This window comes from Vicugna pacos, chromosome 5 (genome assembly GCF_048564905.1).
Source record: "Vicugna pacos chromosome 5, VicPac4, whole genome shotgun sequence".
NCBI lineage: Eukaryota > Metazoa > Chordata > Mammalia > Artiodactyla > Camelidae > Vicugna > Vicugna pacos.
This window is the reverse complement of record NC_132991.1, coordinates 43,579,213-43,596,253: the sequence shown is the minus strand read 5'-3', so window position 1 is coordinate 43,596,253 and position 17,041 is coordinate 43,579,213. Positions and strand designations below refer to the sequence as shown.

General features: G+C 39.0%; 1 protein-coding gene across 8 annotated transcripts in view; it reads right to left on the bottom strand.

The window, feature by feature from the left end:
* The window catches only part of MYO3B (myosin IIIB), a 427,394-nt gene that overhangs the window by 122,417 nt on the left and 287,936 nt on the right, over positions 1 to 17,041 (bottom strand). For 7 of the 8 annotated variants that reach the window (XR_012072650.1, XM_072961115.1, XM_072961116.1 and 4 more), the window contains one exon: positions 14,905 to 15,110. Coding sequence is in view for 7 of the 8 variants with exons in the window: in XM_072961115.1 (XP_072817216.1) it covers positions 14,905 to 15,110 (206 nt within the window). In the remaining variant the exon portion in view is untranslated. The remainder of the gene's footprint in view (positions 1 to 14,904; positions 15,111 to 17,041) is intronic. The other variant, XM_072961117.1, reaches the window with a different exon arrangement.

Below are 17,041 nucleotides of genomic sequence, written 5' to 3'. Positions count from 1 at the left end.
AGACAACAAAGCAGAATCTTTAAAGTACTGAATTCTACACCCAGTGAAAATATCTTCCAAAAACAAAGGCAAAATAAAGACTTTTTCAGACATACAAAAGCTGAAAGAAGTCATCACTAGATGACCTCAATTAGAAGAAATGTCAAATGAAGTCCTTCACGAAGAAAGAAAATAACATCAGATGGAAATGTGGATCTACATAAAGGAATGAAAAGTACCAGATGGTTTAAGTATGTTAGTAAATATATAAGATGTTTTTCTTATTATTTAAATTTTTGAAAAATATACTTGACTTTAACAAAAATAGTAACAATGTATTGTAGAGTTTATTACATACAGATACATGAAATGTATGACAACATAACATAAACAGTGTAAACATAACAGTGGCATAAAGGCCAGGAGAAAAGAAATTGAAGTAACCTATTGTAAGATTCTTACACTATTTGTGAAGTGATATAATATCCTTGAAGTTAGGCTAGGATAAGTTAAAGATGTATACTGTATACTATAAAGCAACTTTTAAAATAATAAAGCTACAGCCAATAAGTCAACAAAGAAGATAAAATTTAATCATACAGAATACTGAATAAATCCAGAAGAATTAGAAGAATAAAAAAATTGAACAAAGAGCAGTAGGGGCAAATAGGAAACAGATAGCAAAATGATAGATTGAACCTAGCCATATGAATAATAACGTTAAATGTAAACAGTCAAAACACCCCAACTTAAAGGCAGAAATTTTCAGACTGGATAAAAAAGCAAAGTGGAACCATATGCTGCTTACAAAAAATGCATAAATATAAAGATAAAATAAGTTAAAAGAAGAAGATATACCATGCCAACACTAGCCAAATTAAAACTGGACTGGCTATATTAATATCAAAGTACTTTTCAGAATAAAAATATATACCAGGGATAAAGAAGTTTATTTCATCATGAGAAAGAGGTCAATTCACGAAAAGAACCTAAAAATTCTAAGCATGTTTGCACTTAATAGCAAAGCTTGAAAATACATGAAGCTAAAAGTGGTAAAACTGCAAGGAGAAATAAACAAATACATAATTTTTATAGTCAGAGAATTCAATACCCACTTGCAATAATTGATAGAACAAGTAGGCAAAAAAAAAAAAAATCATCAAGGATATAGAAGGTTGGAAAAACCAACCTGACCTAACAGACAATTATAGAACATTCCAGCCAACAATAACAGAAGACAAATTATTTCAGTTATATATGAAACATTTACCACAATAGACCATATTCTGGGCCATAAAATATGACTTAATAAATGAAAAATATTCAAGCCACACAAGGTATGTTCTCTGACCATAGTGGAATTAAGCTAGAAATCAACAAGAAGATACCTGGAAAATTCCCAGATATTTATGAAAAGACTTCTAAATAATCCATATATCAAAGAAATCAAAAGAGAAATTAAATTTGGTCAAATGAAAATGAAAACACAACCTGTCAAAATTTGTGGGATACTGCTAAAGTAGTACTTATAAATGTATATCATTAATCACCTATAATAGAAAAGAAGAATGGTCTCAAGGACATGATCTCAACCTCCACCATAAATTAGAAAGTGAGTGAATTAAATCCAAAGTAACCAGAAAAAAGGAAAAAATAAAGATCATAGTGAAAAATCATTAAAAAAAAAAAGAGACAATGAATGAAATTAAATGCTGGTTCCTTGGAAAGGTTAATAAAATTGGTAAACTTCTAGCCACATAGATCAGGAAAAGACAAGACGAAAAAAGAAAGAAAGAGAGGAGAAAACAAAACAAATCAAAAGTATGAAATTACTTATATTCTTTATTTTACAGACATTAAACATATAGTAAGGGAATGTTATGAACAACTTTATGCCATGGTAACAAGCTAAAAGAGAAAAAGCATATGACCTTGACAAATGAGGGAAAGTATTTGACAAAATCCAACATCCAACCATATTTAAAAAAACCAAAACTTTTCAACAGGTTCATACTACAAGGGAACTTCCTCAACCTGAAAAAAATAGTTTCTATGAAAAACCTACAGTTAATATCATATTTAACAGTGGAAGACAATGCTGTCCCCCTAAGATTAGGAACAAGTCAAGGATGTCCTCTATCACCACTTCTGCTCAGCACTATAGAGGTTCTAGCCAGTGCATTAAGACAAGAGAAAGAAATAAAAGGTATCAGTATAAGAACGGAATAAGCAGAATTGTCTTTATCTGAAGATGACACAATTGTATATACAGAAAATCCAAAAGAATCTACCGAAACACACCAGAACTAAAAAGTGAATTTAGTAACATTGTAGGATAAAGATCAATACCCCCAAATTACTGTATTTCTATACACTACTACAATTGAAGATTGATGCTGAAAAAACAGTATCATTTATAATATTTTAAAATGTGAAATACAGATGGATAAATCTTGCAATAAATGTGCAAAACCTACAGACTGTAAGTCATAAAACACTGGCTAAGAAAAATTAAAGAAGATCTAAATAGATGGAGAGAGGTACTATGTTTCTGGGTCAGAAGAATTAATATCGTTAATTTTTGACTAAAGCAGGTTACCCTCCATGATATGGTGAGCCTTATCCAATCAGCTGAAAGCCTTAAGAGAAAAGTCTATGGTCCCCCGAGGAGTAAGGAATTCTATCACAGTACTGCCTTTGGACAGAAGACTACAACATCAACTCCTGCTGGAACTTCTAGCCTAATAGCTGATAGCTAGAATCTGCTCTGCAGATTTCTTACTTGCCAGCCCCCACAATCACATGAGCTAATTCCTTAAAATAAATCAACTTCTCTCTGAGAGAGAGAAATCTCTATGTATGTATATATATATAAACACACACACACATCCTATTGGTCTGTTTTTCCAGAGAACCCTAATACAGTTCCAGGTCCCCTTTGCTGTTATTTAAACACATTGAGTGGAGACAGAGCCAACTTCAGTGAGAAACTTCCTCCAATGTCACTGAAGGCAGAGGTAAGTCTTGTGCAAAACCAAGAGTTGGTAGGTTTCTTTTTTTAGTAATTTCCTTCCCTCTCTATCATTTCTTCTCTGTCACTGAACTTCCTAAGTTTCCCACAGATGTTGGGTTTCTGTACTGCATACTGGGGGTCCAGGACATCCAAAATCCAGCTGCTTCTCCTCGTGTTCACAAACGGATCTTCCCTGTCCTGTGTCAAAACTCTCCGTGCCTGGGCATTGTTGCAGGGCCATCTGTGCAAGGGATTAGCCGGCTCATCTAATAAACATTTAGATCCTGAAGGGAACTTGGAGTCATCAAAAAAAATTCCTACTTTTTTTTAGAGGAGAAGGCCTGAGAGCCAGAGCAACTGGCTCAAGGTCACAAACTTAGTAAGAAAAAGAGCTGAGGCTTACCCAGGTCTTCTAATTTCAAGTTCGACCTTCTTTACACTCATCTAACCTACATCTACTCTTAGCTCTTAATGTATACACTTGGCAGTATCTCTGACTCTCTAACAGGGACTTTTGATCTGCCAGCACTTTCCAGCTAATTGGAACTTACGAATGTCCATAGTGATCTGGAATATTGGGCTTTTGACTTAGGAGAGGTGTTGATTTCCTACATTTGAACATCAGCTGTAAGGCACACCTTGACACGTGTGAGAGATTCAAACAATACTCTATTTGGATCAGTGTATCAATAAGGTGTTGGTGTTTCAATGGAAAATCACATGCATTGTCTTTAGCATGCCCTCTATGGTTATCATATTCTAGCTCTGTTCATCTGTAAGTGATTTTGCAACTCTTTCTAAATTGTAGGTAACTGATAGATACATAAAATTCTGTCCATTCTGGTGATTTTAATTTACTTCCTTTCCACTGTGGAAAAACCAGTTTTGTCTCTATTTGCAATTCATCTCATTCCTTTATTTCATCGCAAATCTTGGGTTGCTGTTACCACATTTGGATCAGTCGGAAGTCTCCCACAGAAGCAGGAGCACCTGGAAACTCGTGCACATACCTCCCTACTGACTCAGACACTCTGGGGGTGGGGTTCAGCAATCTGTGTTTTACCAGGACAGCCTCATGTGTGAGAAAGCTGAAAGACCACCGACTTCAAGAAACAGAATCCCATGGAAGTGAAGTGACTTGCGTATAGTGACATAGTCTATTAAGGAAAGAAGCTGGCTCTTCTGTCTCTCTGTCATCTTTTCTTTTATTAGGCTCAAATGACTTTCTGGAGCACATCATTCTCCTTTGGGAAGGGCAATTGTTCAAAATCTATCCTAAAGAAATTCTCACACATATTTAATATTTAGGATTGTTTATTGAGCCTTGCTGGCAAATAACTGGACACACTGTCAATATCCACCAGGAGAGGAACAGCTAAGTAAATGTCACAGATTTCAGTGAGGGAGTTAAAAGGAATCTGTCAGAGCTACAGGACAAGAAGGATTTATCGCCAATACATATTGTTAAAACAGTAAAGCAAGCTGCCAAGTGGTATAAATTGTGTGATCAAGTTAAGCTAAAAATTTAGGGCTTTTTCCCTTTTTCAATCTCTCCCTCTCTCCCTGTGTTTGTGTGTGTGCATATATTCGGAAAGGATAAAACTACCCAAAAAGATAATAGTGGCTACTCTAGAAAGGGGTCAGGATTGAGACAGGATGCTGGGAAATGGAATGAGGGCTATACAGATTTTATATAGATTTAAAATTTTTAGAGGAAAAGGTATTCATACATTATTTTTGCAATTAAAAATTAATTTTAAACATTATGTGAAAATTATTACAGTTTAATTACAGTGGGCCCAAATCCTGGTCAAAGTATCATGTATCTACTAGTTTGATTAATCTCTCTTGCATCTAAGTAGGAACATCCTCAATCATATGGCAAAGAGCATCAATCCTTTTCCTGTTCCTTGAGGGACACTAAATCTATATCAGTGACCACCCAGATTGTCTCTTCAGACACCCCAAATATAGGACAATTATCTGAACAATTCAATCCATGTAAATAATTTTCTCTTATGTAGATAATGGAGGGAACTGAGCTATTTTGGCTTGGATAATTTGATAATTACCTCCAATTGCCCATTTCCTTCTAGTGTGTATAAAAATCCAGATTTAGTTTATTAAGTTCTCTCTCATATTTACCATAAGCCCCTTTATTTTAATTTTTTCCCTTTGTGTTTGGCCTTCAGTTAAGACAGAACAGCTGGTTACCATCTGCTACCAAAAAAAAAAAAAGTCATTATGTCCATTATATCCCTAGGAAGACTCTTCAAATTTGGACTTGGGATAAAAAGCCACATTGATCTGTGCTATTAGATTGTGGAAGTCCTGAGATTATAAATTCTTTCGAATTCAGTATTACTCACTATAGCATTTGGCGTACACAACAGGTGCTTAATAAATGTTTCTGGTGCTATTGCTGCTTCATCATAAGCTCTAAATGAGAGGCTTTCTAAAGAAAAAAAACAAAATTAGATATTGAGGCTGAGTTTATTCACAAATTAATTTGTCATAGAAAGTTAAGCTTTAAACTGATTGTTCTATTTTACAGTCAGTAAAATTATTAACGTATTTTTTTTCTGACTGAATCCTAGAGATTGATTTTGCAATGACTTTTTGGATGTGTTCAACTGTGTCATTTATGTATTTTGAGGGGACAGTCTTTGAAATCAGATCAACTCTCACTTCATATCCTGACGTGACCACACACTATCTATGTGGCTTTAACCAGTTCCCTCATTTGTAAAACTTTTTCTTGTATCTGTGGTCTATTACCAGTGTTAAGTGAGACAACACATGTAAAGCACTAGCATGAAGCCTGCCATAAGCAGGTGGTCAATAAACACTCCTCTCTCCTTTCTTCCCTTCCTTTCTTTGACAAAAAGTTATTTTTCTCTTTCCCAACCCAAATGGTCTACGAAAAAGTAGCTAACAGTCTCTCCTCTGAGACCTCCCTAAGCCACAGTGCTCAAGGGTGGGCAGGTATGAACTGTAAAGTGAATGGAACATGCTAGAAGAGGAATGGCTAAGAGATCAACTGCAGGTCAGCGGATGGACTGGGCAGTGGTTTCCTAGAGCACCATCTTGAGAGGAGTTCCAAAGGCACATCTGGGCTCTGAAGGAAATGTGCCTTTACTGAGGCACCAGGTCTGCAGCTGGGGCTGGAGAGAGAAGTGGTGGGCATTTGCCAGGAGGTTTCCTCGCATCCTCCCTCTCCTCTTCCACCTTGTCTCCTTTGTGTTCATTCTTTTCTTTGTTCTTTCTTTTTTCTGCTGCTTCATTGCTATTACCCCACATAAACTAGTCTCACTGAAATTTGTTTTAAGGAATCTCCAAGTAGGGACAGAGAGTTTTAATTCAACCACTGATCTTCATAGAGTAAGTGGGGCAGCCAATCCAAAAGTCCAGACTAGCCATCTTCTCAACTGCATTGATACTGTCCAACACCTTCACAGCATCTTTCTTTTTGTTTTTCTTCATTATTTCTTCACATACTGTTTCCACAGCATGGCCACTCTTCCCTGTGTTCCTGTTTCTACATGGATTTGTCCCTGTAACTGAATTAGCTCATGAGGCTGCTCACAGAGCAGACATTAAGGAAATCAGGAAAGACAGCCTGGGCTTATTACTCAGTATCTTTGCGACTCAGTATCTTTGGAGAGCAGTGTGACTGATACTACCTCTTGTATCCACTTTTTGAATCACCAATGCAGACTTCAGGCTAAATTTGCAACTACAGAAATGATTTTTCCTAATACTTGAATAGATAAAAAGACAACTGTCAAGATATTTGAATAGATAAAAGACAGGTGTCAACTGGGTGACTGTGGGCTCCCTGAGAAAGGTAGGACCTGAAAAGAATGAGTTATGAGATTTTGAATCGTCTACAGGCAAACTGAGAGGGATCCTTGGGCCAGGTATGGCCAATGTGAACCAGTATTGCCCCCTAAGAATGAAGGCAACAGGTCACAGAAAGTCTCTTCAGTCTATAAGTAACCTGGAGAGTTACTGATACACCACCTCCCTGAAGGTGGGGCCTGAGGGAAGCTACTTCATCTTTCTGATCTTAGCTTGCTCATCTGTGAAATGGGAAAATTGAACCAGGCCATTTCTTAGAGTCTTTCATTGATATTGTCAAAGGTACTTTTAGAATGTTTTTTGTTTATTGCACTAACCAAGGTTTTAACAATGGTTAAGAGAGAAAGGAAGTCATTCAAGGTCTCACCTACATAAAAAGCATCAACACACACAGTTGGGGAGGGGTGAGCAACTTAGTCTCTCAAACAAAAAAAAAGAATGGGAATGACAGTGTACAGGGACAGCAGTTGTTAGAGATCCCTCTCGGAGAAAGCTACCACTCAACTGCTGCCTTGAGAAGGTAAATGCAGACTGTTTGCATAATGTATTTTACTCACAATGTTGAAGCTGTCCATTATCCTCCCTAAGTATTATTTCTTAACATGTCCCTCACTACTGTGTAAATCAATTTGCAGGGAATTAAGGATTCTGTTCACTTAGCTGCAGATACACTAGCTTATCTGAACGGCACATTAAGATCTATTTTGTTAGGCTCTCACCTGTGTGAGAAAAGTTGGAAGAAAAAAAAAAAATCCAGGAATGTCCTGCAAGAAACAAGGCATGGCATAGCCATCCTAGCTCCTGGAGGATTTATGTTTTCTTATTCACTGCTGACTACTCAGAGAAGAAAGTAGCAGTTTTTTTCTCTGAAAATTGAAATTAAGGTTTCAGTCTTTCCTTGAGATGGCTGGATTCTTCTGTGATGCTGATTATTCTCTCAACTCCTGTCCTATGAGCAGTACTAACCCTGGGTCTCTGTAAGGGGATGTCAGGGACCATGTTCTCATAGGTGAAGTTTTCACAGTGATAACTCATGATATTCAGTTCACTTCACAAGAGCTAAAAGAATTTGTTGCAGGCTTAAAACTGCAAACACACCTCTCCATGGGAATAGGATTAAAGGGTCCTCAATTTTCTTGCCTGCTTCTACTCAGGCACTTTTTAATTCTTAAACTATAATCCTGAGAAAGAAGCTGGGTAGCCAAGAGTAGAAATGAGTGGGTTCTGAGGAACTGGAAGTATTTATTCAAGTCTATTCAGCCCCTTAGTCATTCAGTCACTCCTTTATTCAACTAATAAACTTTTTTCTGTAATAAGCATAATTAGTGCCTCTCCCATTTCCATCCCCACTTCTTCCTGGCTAACTGAACACCAGTTTTTCTTTGGGTGACAATGAGCCCAGCCCCAGTCCTGTTCCTCACTTTGAAGCCCCTCTTTGTAGTTAGGAATGGTTATATGACTCAGTGTAGGCCAATGAGAGGTATGTGAAATGGTTTCTGGAAAGATGTTTTCTTTCCTAATAAAAGCAGGGCAAATGTAGCTACCCCTTCCCTTTCTTTGTACCTTAAATGCAGACATAATGCATGGGGAGGCAGCAGCCACCATGTGACCATGAGACTATAAGCTAACCCATATACTAAAGACGGTAAAAAGGAATGAGAGGAGGTCAGAAGGTATTCAGATCCCTGATGACATCACTGAACAGCTAAACTAATATTAGAAATAGCTTATCTCTCAATTCCTTTTTGTGAGAATGGCAATGGCTCTCAATTTGGGTAATTTTTCCCCCAGGGGACATTTAGCAGTATCTGGAGATAATTTTTATTGTCACGACTTGGAGAGGGGGGCTATTGGTATGTAATACGTAGAAGCCAGGGATGCTGTACACATCTTAGAAGGCACAGGGATAGCCTTACACAACAAAGAATTATCTGGTCCAAAATGTCAGCAGTGCTGAGATAGAGAAACTCTGGCTTAAGGTACTAAAAATATTTATTTGTTTGTTATTCGTACTCAAATGCATTCCTGACTAATAAAGTCCCTCATCTGGGAAACACTAAACACGCCATGGGCCAGACACCATACCATACAAGAGACTAGGGATACAAAATGAATACCAAGTCAAGGGTCATAATTCAAACATGAAAGACTTGAAAACAAAGGCCACTCTAAAAATGTCTAGATGTCTAGAGTTGCTCCAGACTGGCTACTGGCAAAAATATCTAGATCTCAAAGGATTGCTCTAGAACCCCAGAAAGTCATTTGGTCAACTCTGAAGATGTCCTCAGTAAGGAGTTTTGTGGGTATTGTCCCTTAGAGTAGAAATAGAAACTTTTGTCATGGAAATACTAAATCATGGCAAGAATTTTACAATACAAAAGGGAAGAAGCAGCCTTCTTGAGGAAAGTAATTACTAAAGACTATACTTAAAGTACAAATAGAGGCCAGGAGAAAGACTCTGACAAAGGAATGTGACATCCAGCACAGTCCTACGTGGGACAAGAACACCATGACCCATACTGATGAAGATCAGAAAAAAATGCAAGAGGATGAATTCAAACTGAGCCAGAAGAGATTGTGAGTTTTTTCTAATCCCCAGGTGAAGTAGAGCTAAAAACTGTTTTCAGAAACCCACTGTATAGTACATCTGTGGTTCAAAGAACAACCCCTCCCCCTACCCCCCAAAAAAGCCAACCATGCTTAGGTTAACTTAATAAACTGTATATAGTTCTTATTCCAAAGCTAATATTGTTATTGTTAATGAAACTTTTATTCTTCTTAGAAAATTCTAAAGACTTCTTCTAGGTAAATAGCTACTGGATTGGGGTAGACCTTTCTGCACTGTTACAGTTGATTCCAGGTAAGAAATGGTCAAACGAGGGGTAATGACGGCCTATTGCTACAGCCTATCCACCCTCCTCCTCTCCTTTCTTTAACAGAGCCCCTCAGACCATGGATCAAATGGTACTTGACCAAAGACCCTGCCAGTCATTCTTCTGGGCACAGTTACTGGTTTAAGCATGGGCACGTGACCCAAGCCAAGAGACAGCTCCTCCTATGGGGACTCTCAGGAACTCGTTTGCTGCTGCTGTTACTAAGCCTTTAGGATGTTGCTAAGCCTTTAGGATGCTTCCTAAGGAGCTTCTTTGTCAACATGTGAGGAAGAATTCCTAGGTGACAAGAAACTCAAAAGAGGGAAAAGCAAAGCTGCTGAAAGGAAGACAATGGCTTGGTGCCCTGGATCCAGACATATCTTTGGACTTCTAGTTATGTAAGCCAATAAATTACCCACTTTGAAATTTTGCTTCAATTCATGAGTTTCAGTCACTTGTTATTGAAAGATTCCTGACTAGTACACCAAATAAGCAGCCTGCTTTTATATAGGCTATGGCCATAATAAGGCATATGTTGTGCTGTGTTCGGGAACTCTGACCGATTCCTTCTTTCTGGAGTGTGAGCCGAGAGGTGGGCAGACAAGAGAAAAGAGGCTGGAAAGGCAGGGAGAAGCCAGAGCAGAGAACCTCCCTCGTCCTATGAAGTTGGTGTCTTCCGGGGGCAAAAACATCAAAGTTTTGTAGACAGAAAGAAAGCAAATGTGTTTAAATGTCAACTTTTTAATGTATTAAACTCTAATAATAGCATTTTCAAGCTGGGTTGGAGGCTTTTTATTAACTTTTATTGTTTCTTATCTTTTCTAGATTAAGAGCTACTTACCACTTACCTGAAATTTTAGGCTCTAACAATCTAGTTTCTACTTTACAATGCAGACTAAACTTAACCTCAACAAAGCCAGCTCCATATGCCTGTCATGCACTTCAAAACCACAAGGACCAAAGAATCAGTCAGGAGATGGTTAAAGAAGACAGTGATGAAGGAGAAGGAATACAAGTTTGATTCAATCAGTAAATATTTATTAAACATATATTTTGTATCAGGCACTGTGCTGGACAGTACAGACAGGAAATTGGCTGAAAAATATCCCTGCCTCCGAGGTGGTTAATGTCAAAGTAAAAGACAGGCAGCTAGTTTCCACCTCAGTACAGAAAGTGCTACCAAAGAAGCTCATCAGAAGGACTTCTAACTCAGCCTGGGAGAGTCAAGGAGGGTGTTGCAGAGAAGACAATGCCTGTTCAAAGTCCTAAGGAATAAGCAGGGTTAACCTGGTTAAGTCAGCCAACTGAGAACTTGGAGAAGGGGGATTCAGGCAACATAGCATAAGCATAACATGAGCAAAAGCACGGAAGCATGGAATGACATGGGTGTTTAGAGAACTCTAAGTAGTTCATTTTTTGGCTGGCATGTAAGCCAAGAGGTGGAAAGACAAGAAAGAAGAGACTGGAAAGGTGGGCAGGGTCCTTATCAGGGAGACTCCCCTGTATCAGGCAGAGAGGCTGGTGCTCACTAAGTGGAGGTCTGGATGGTCATTTCAACTAGGGATTTTAATTAAGGAAGAAACATGATTAGATAGGAACTTTCGGTAAATTGTATTCTGGTGGCTCTTTTGAGAACAGAATAGTCCATTTAGGAAGTTATGTCAAAAGGGTGAACAAAAGAGGTTTAAAAGGCTTGGAATAGACACAGATCAATGGAATAGAATTGAGTATACAGACATAACTTATGGCTGATTTATGGTCAAACTGATTTTTAACAAGGATGCCAAGACAATTCAACAGGGGAAAGAATAGTCTTTTCAGCAAATGGTGCTGGGAAAGTTGGAGATCTATGTACAAAAGAATTAAGTTGGACCCCTATCTCAGACCATCCATAAAAATTATTCCAAAATATGAGAGTTAAAACTATAAAACTCTTAGAAGAAAACATAGGAATAAAGCTTCATTATCTCAGAATAAGCAGTAGTTTCTTAGATACGACACCAAAAGCATAACCAACAAAAGAGAACACAGGAAAATTGGGCTTCATCAAAATTAAAAACTTTCATACTTGAAAAGGTACCATCAAGAAATTTAAAAGACAAACCACAAAATGGGAGAACACAAACACATATGCAAATCATATATCTGATAAGGAGCTAGTATCCAGAATACATAAAAAATCAAGAATTTAATGAGTAAAATCAAAATTTCTTCAAAGGAGATGAAAGAAATGATCAATAAGCACATAAAAAGATGCTCAGATTAGACAGCGGTGATGGTTGCACAACTCTGTGAATATACTAAAACCATTGAATTGTGCACTTTAAAAGGGTGATTTTTATCATATATGAATTATATCTCAATTAAGCTGTTGCCATTATTACTGCTGCTGCTGCTGCTGCTGCTACTACTGCTACTACTACTACTACTACTGCTACTGCTACTACTACTACTACTATCCCTTGGGAGAAGGGATAGGGAGATTTCCAGTGGGACCTCGTTGAGAAACTTCAGCAGGTGAAGTCAGCAGGACTTTTGATGGACTGTTCGAAGAAAGTGGGGAGAAGATAAAGGTGACACCTAGATTTCTGGAAGAGAGAAAGTAGAGGAATAGAAGGGAGAATGAGATGGAGATACCAGAGGAACATGGCTTTCACGCCATAATGAGAAGAAATGGAAGTTCCTGATGAAAGAGAAGAGGCAACAGTTTCACTTTGTTCAACAGACACCGATTTAACAACTGTTATGAATTGGGTCCTGGGAGATGCAGTTCTCTCCTGTGAGCTCAGCTGGGAGGAGTGGGCCTTTCTGGAAGACTCAAGAGACTAAGGCCCAAGAATCTGCATACAATCCCTGAAAATCTTTAGGATGTGGACTCTGTGTATTCCTATCTTCATATCATGTAGATGGTGAAACATCTTTTATAGAAATGTTAGGTTACCTGCCAAATACTGTGTCCAAAAGGAGACTGGAACTCCGATCTCCTCGTTAAATTATACTATTTACTATAATAGTTCAATAAACAAACCATACAACTTTGAACTAAGTCAAGTGTGCTATCTGATCCTTTAGACATTTGCCAGAACACATCCCAATACATGCAGTCATATGTGTTTGCCCCAATATAGACCTTCTGTTGGACTGTATTTCAGAGCCCATTGATTATGAAGCCAACGAGTGTTCTTAGTCATTTTCTGTGATGTCTTAACAGAATGATTTCCAGGAGGTTTCAGCTGTCAGGTGGCCTCTCTCATGCCTACCCGAGAATAGATGAATGCTACCAACCCACATGGCCCCACTGATGAGAGGGTATCAGAAACAACCCTTTCCTTGAAGACACCATGAATGGAAAAAAGGGAAGAAATGACACTTCCAAGTCATTTTGCCAGAAAATTCAAGGATGATGGGACAAGGAAGTACTCTAGGTTTGGCCAAGTCTGCAGACTGATGACTTGAGGAAGTCTTTCCCCATTTGGAACCCGACAACATAATCCTCAAAACACTGCCTTTCAGGTGTGCACATCAGGATTTCAGTCCTGAATGCCAGAAAATACAAAAAGGTAAAGAGTAACATTAAACAAGTCTTTATCTTTTATTTACCTCCACCCGATAAGCCCTGCCTTTGATTGTTTTGTCTGCATATTTCCTGCTAAGAGTTTACAAAACAGCACTCCTGAACAGGAAGATAAGAGGCGCACCTATTTGTTGAATAACATCAAGGGGGAAAACTGCTAACTCATCCATTTTGTTGTTAAGTTGCTCAAAAGGATCAAAATACCAATTAACTTGCTGGCGCGGAAATCTTTGATACCCTCAGATTTACTGACATTTTGAAACTCTTGTTCATACTTGCCTAATGGCTTTCTGATTACGCACAAAGAAGTGCCAATCTGTTTAGCATTTGACCTGTTTTCTTAAATATTTTTATGTATTCAATACTTAGTGGCTAAAAATACTTGACTGGTCACATTCATGAGCTAAAATAATCTTTTTTTTGTTTGCTTCACCTCCAAATTTAAGAGGAAAAAAGAGGCTCAAAGATACTTTGTTTGAAAAAGCCATTTTGTTCTTATTTTTAATTTAAGAGCTCTCATTGCAAGGAACTTTTTTTGCCCCTGCTTCTTCATGGAATTTAGTGTCATTTGGAAGACCCATGAAGCAACCATATTAGGATCCATTTTTCCCTGAGAAAAAAATTAGAAAAAATGACCTTGGGTGTATGCTTCAGAATGGTGGTAAAAAGCAGCTTAACATGGCTGATGGGGTAAAGCAGATTTTAGCCTGAATTTTAGGTTTCCTCTCGGATAGCCTCAGACAGGAGTGCCTCTCAGAGATGGTTTGTTGTTGTTGTTGTTGTTGTTGTTGTTGTTGTTGTTGTTGCTGCTCTTTATTTTGTCACAGAAAGTTTCATGAAAATTCCATTTATAACCATATGCACAAGCTTTGCATTTGCAAGGCATACCTATGGCTGTTGTTCAGAAAAGAGCAGCATTTCACTCTTAGGTAAAGGCAGTTTCTGGGTCTTAAAAGCTCTACAGCAATTTATTTCAGTAAACATTTACTGAATGCCGTAGACTGAGGAGATTCAAGTGTGGCTGCTGAAGTCAGACTTCCTGGGTTAAAATTTTGGCTCTACCATTTACTACCATGGGACCTTGGTCAAATCACTTAATTTCCTTCTGTGCTTCAATTTCCTCATCTGTAAAATGGGGATAATAATAAAGCCCAGCTTACAAGGACCAGAGGAGATTATATATTTGGGATATTTTAGGTGCTCTGTAGATGTTAGCTATATTATATCGTGCCAGACCCTGGGAGAGGAGTGGGTGCCTGGGTGCATTTACATTTGCCAGAATCTTGATGCATTTATGGAAGGATACTTTCATCATAGCAATCAAAAAGCTGCAGATTTTGAAACCTAAGGACATATACACTTAAATATCTATGGACATTTTAATTTTTCAAATGTGATCAGAAGGGAGCTCCACCCACTCCCCAGATCACTGTACTGTAGTTGGAGCACAATAAAAACACAACATTTAAGCAAGTAAATGGTAGTTGGTAATGAGTCAATTATGAGTTTGGAGGCAAACGGGCAGGAGGAGCAATCTCAGGGGACAGAATGGCCTTGGCAGAGCTACATTTAATATAATGTACTTCCCAAGATACCAGCCTGACCTTTTCACAAACTCTTCAAAGAGAATGCGGTGGGAATACCCCTGCTGGCGGATGCTGACCGTCTCCAGGATCCCTGTGGAGCGGAGCTGGGCTAGCACTCTGTCTCGGGAGAACTTCAGGGCCTCTCGGTCATCATTGGGTTTGATGCAGCGTACAAAGTGGGGCTGCCCGACCACCATTTTGGAGAGCAGATCCATCAGAGAATACTACGAGGGGAGAAAACACACAACGAGGTTACCACAAATGTAATGGATAATTATGAAAACAGGCCTGCTGGGCCTCCAGCACAGTTTGCTGGCTTGTAAACAAATCATGGAACTTTTTGAGGCCCAACAAGAACCTAGCAAAAGGAAATAATAAGTTCTGAGAAGTACTTACAGCTGCCTGTGGACCCAAAAGCATTCTTTAAACTTCAGCCTAGGGCCAACAATATTCCCATTTGGCAGAAACTCAGCTAAGAAGTTGCTTAGGTTATCTCATAACTCCATCACCAGCACTAGCTTGTCTCTTATATTCCAAAGTGATGCTCCAAACTGTATCCATAATTTAAAATGTCCAGCTTTTAGGGAAGGGGTCAGTCGCTCTTCAACCTAAGAACACCAGAAAGTCTAAGCAAATCTTACCGATATCACTGGCAACAAGGCAGAGGAAAAAAGAAAAATAGAGGGCAAAGAAAACTGGAGGGAAAAAAGGAGATTATAATGAAGATGAACTAACATACAGAGGGCAGTTGGCATGAGGCCCTTGCAGAGAGAACACACAGAAGAGCTGAGGGGTGGTTTCTGGCTGCTCCTCGTGGGCATCCCCTGTGGGAGGCTTCTCTTTTGGACATGCCTTCAGGGTCAATTACAAGGAACACACAAAATCAGTCCATTGTTCAGTAATCCTACCCCCTGCTGATTCAAAATGGTGTTACCTAACTTGGCAATGTCCCTTTTTTCTCAGATTTAGCATCTGGGGACCAGTATTTTGAGGACACCCAACTGGTTGTCATGGATATATTTCAGAAAATCGTAAGCTACAGGCTTTTTCTACTGAAAAAAGGACTCTCAGATCTTGAAGATGACCTCACAGAGTCAATCAGAGCCTTCAAATCCCGTGACACACACACACACACACACACACACACACACACACACACACAGACACTAGGAGGATATAGCCAAGCCCCTAATGGGACAGGACCAGAGTAGGTCTCAAGATGAGAAATAAGTGGTGATAGAGATGTCCAACTATGAGGGTGATGATGCATGGGCTGAAAACCCAGCTGCTGCAGAAGCTGGGATGGCTGCGTGGATGGACTGCTGGACCCAAAGGCCTCGGGGCCTCTGCAATCCACATCCTTGAGGCCAGTTCTAGTCTGCCTCTAAAGCACAGTTGCTTAGGCCAGACTTCTTGGCTTTAGATCTTTCTTAAACCTGCCAGCTTTTGGTGGAGCCTTCTGTCCATGGTGCTGGGTCTCAGGTCCTGCCCTTCAGCCTGCCTGGTAACTCCAGCTCATGACCCACTTGACTGATCATCCATGCCAAGCCCCTTTCATGGCAGTCCCACCTTATAAACTTATTTTGTTCTCCCTGAGTTCAGTTGTTCCATCTTAGGCCTAACAGCATCTCCATCATGAAGCAGCCTGGACCTCAGTTTCCAGGGATAAATGATCTCTAAGGGGCTCCCAACCCCAGTGTTTCATAATTCGAAGATAAACAAATCTGTACAAATTAGTACAAGTAACTGTGTCTTAACTTTCCTTTCTAATGTGCATTTGACAGAGCCTTTCCAGAGATAATGTTTTTACTTGAAGGAGTCATTTACTGGACGAAATATCAGGAATTGGGGTAGCAGAGATGGGAAATAATTGGGCTCAGGCAAACAGTCTTGCAATGGGTCAAATGGATCTAGGGAAATGAAGTCAAAGCTAAGACATATTCTTTCATGAACTTGATAAGCCACCTTCTGGAATTTTATTAACTACTTTACTTCTCAGTAAATATGCTGAAAAGTGGCTGACTCCAGTACATTTAAGGCCAAGAAGCAGCTCAAATGCTAACAGAATCAGCACATTCAATGGACAGAACTATGCCCCAGTGGCAGAGAGCCCTCTGCAGACACTGGCGATTTTATCTGGTCTTTCTGAGATCAA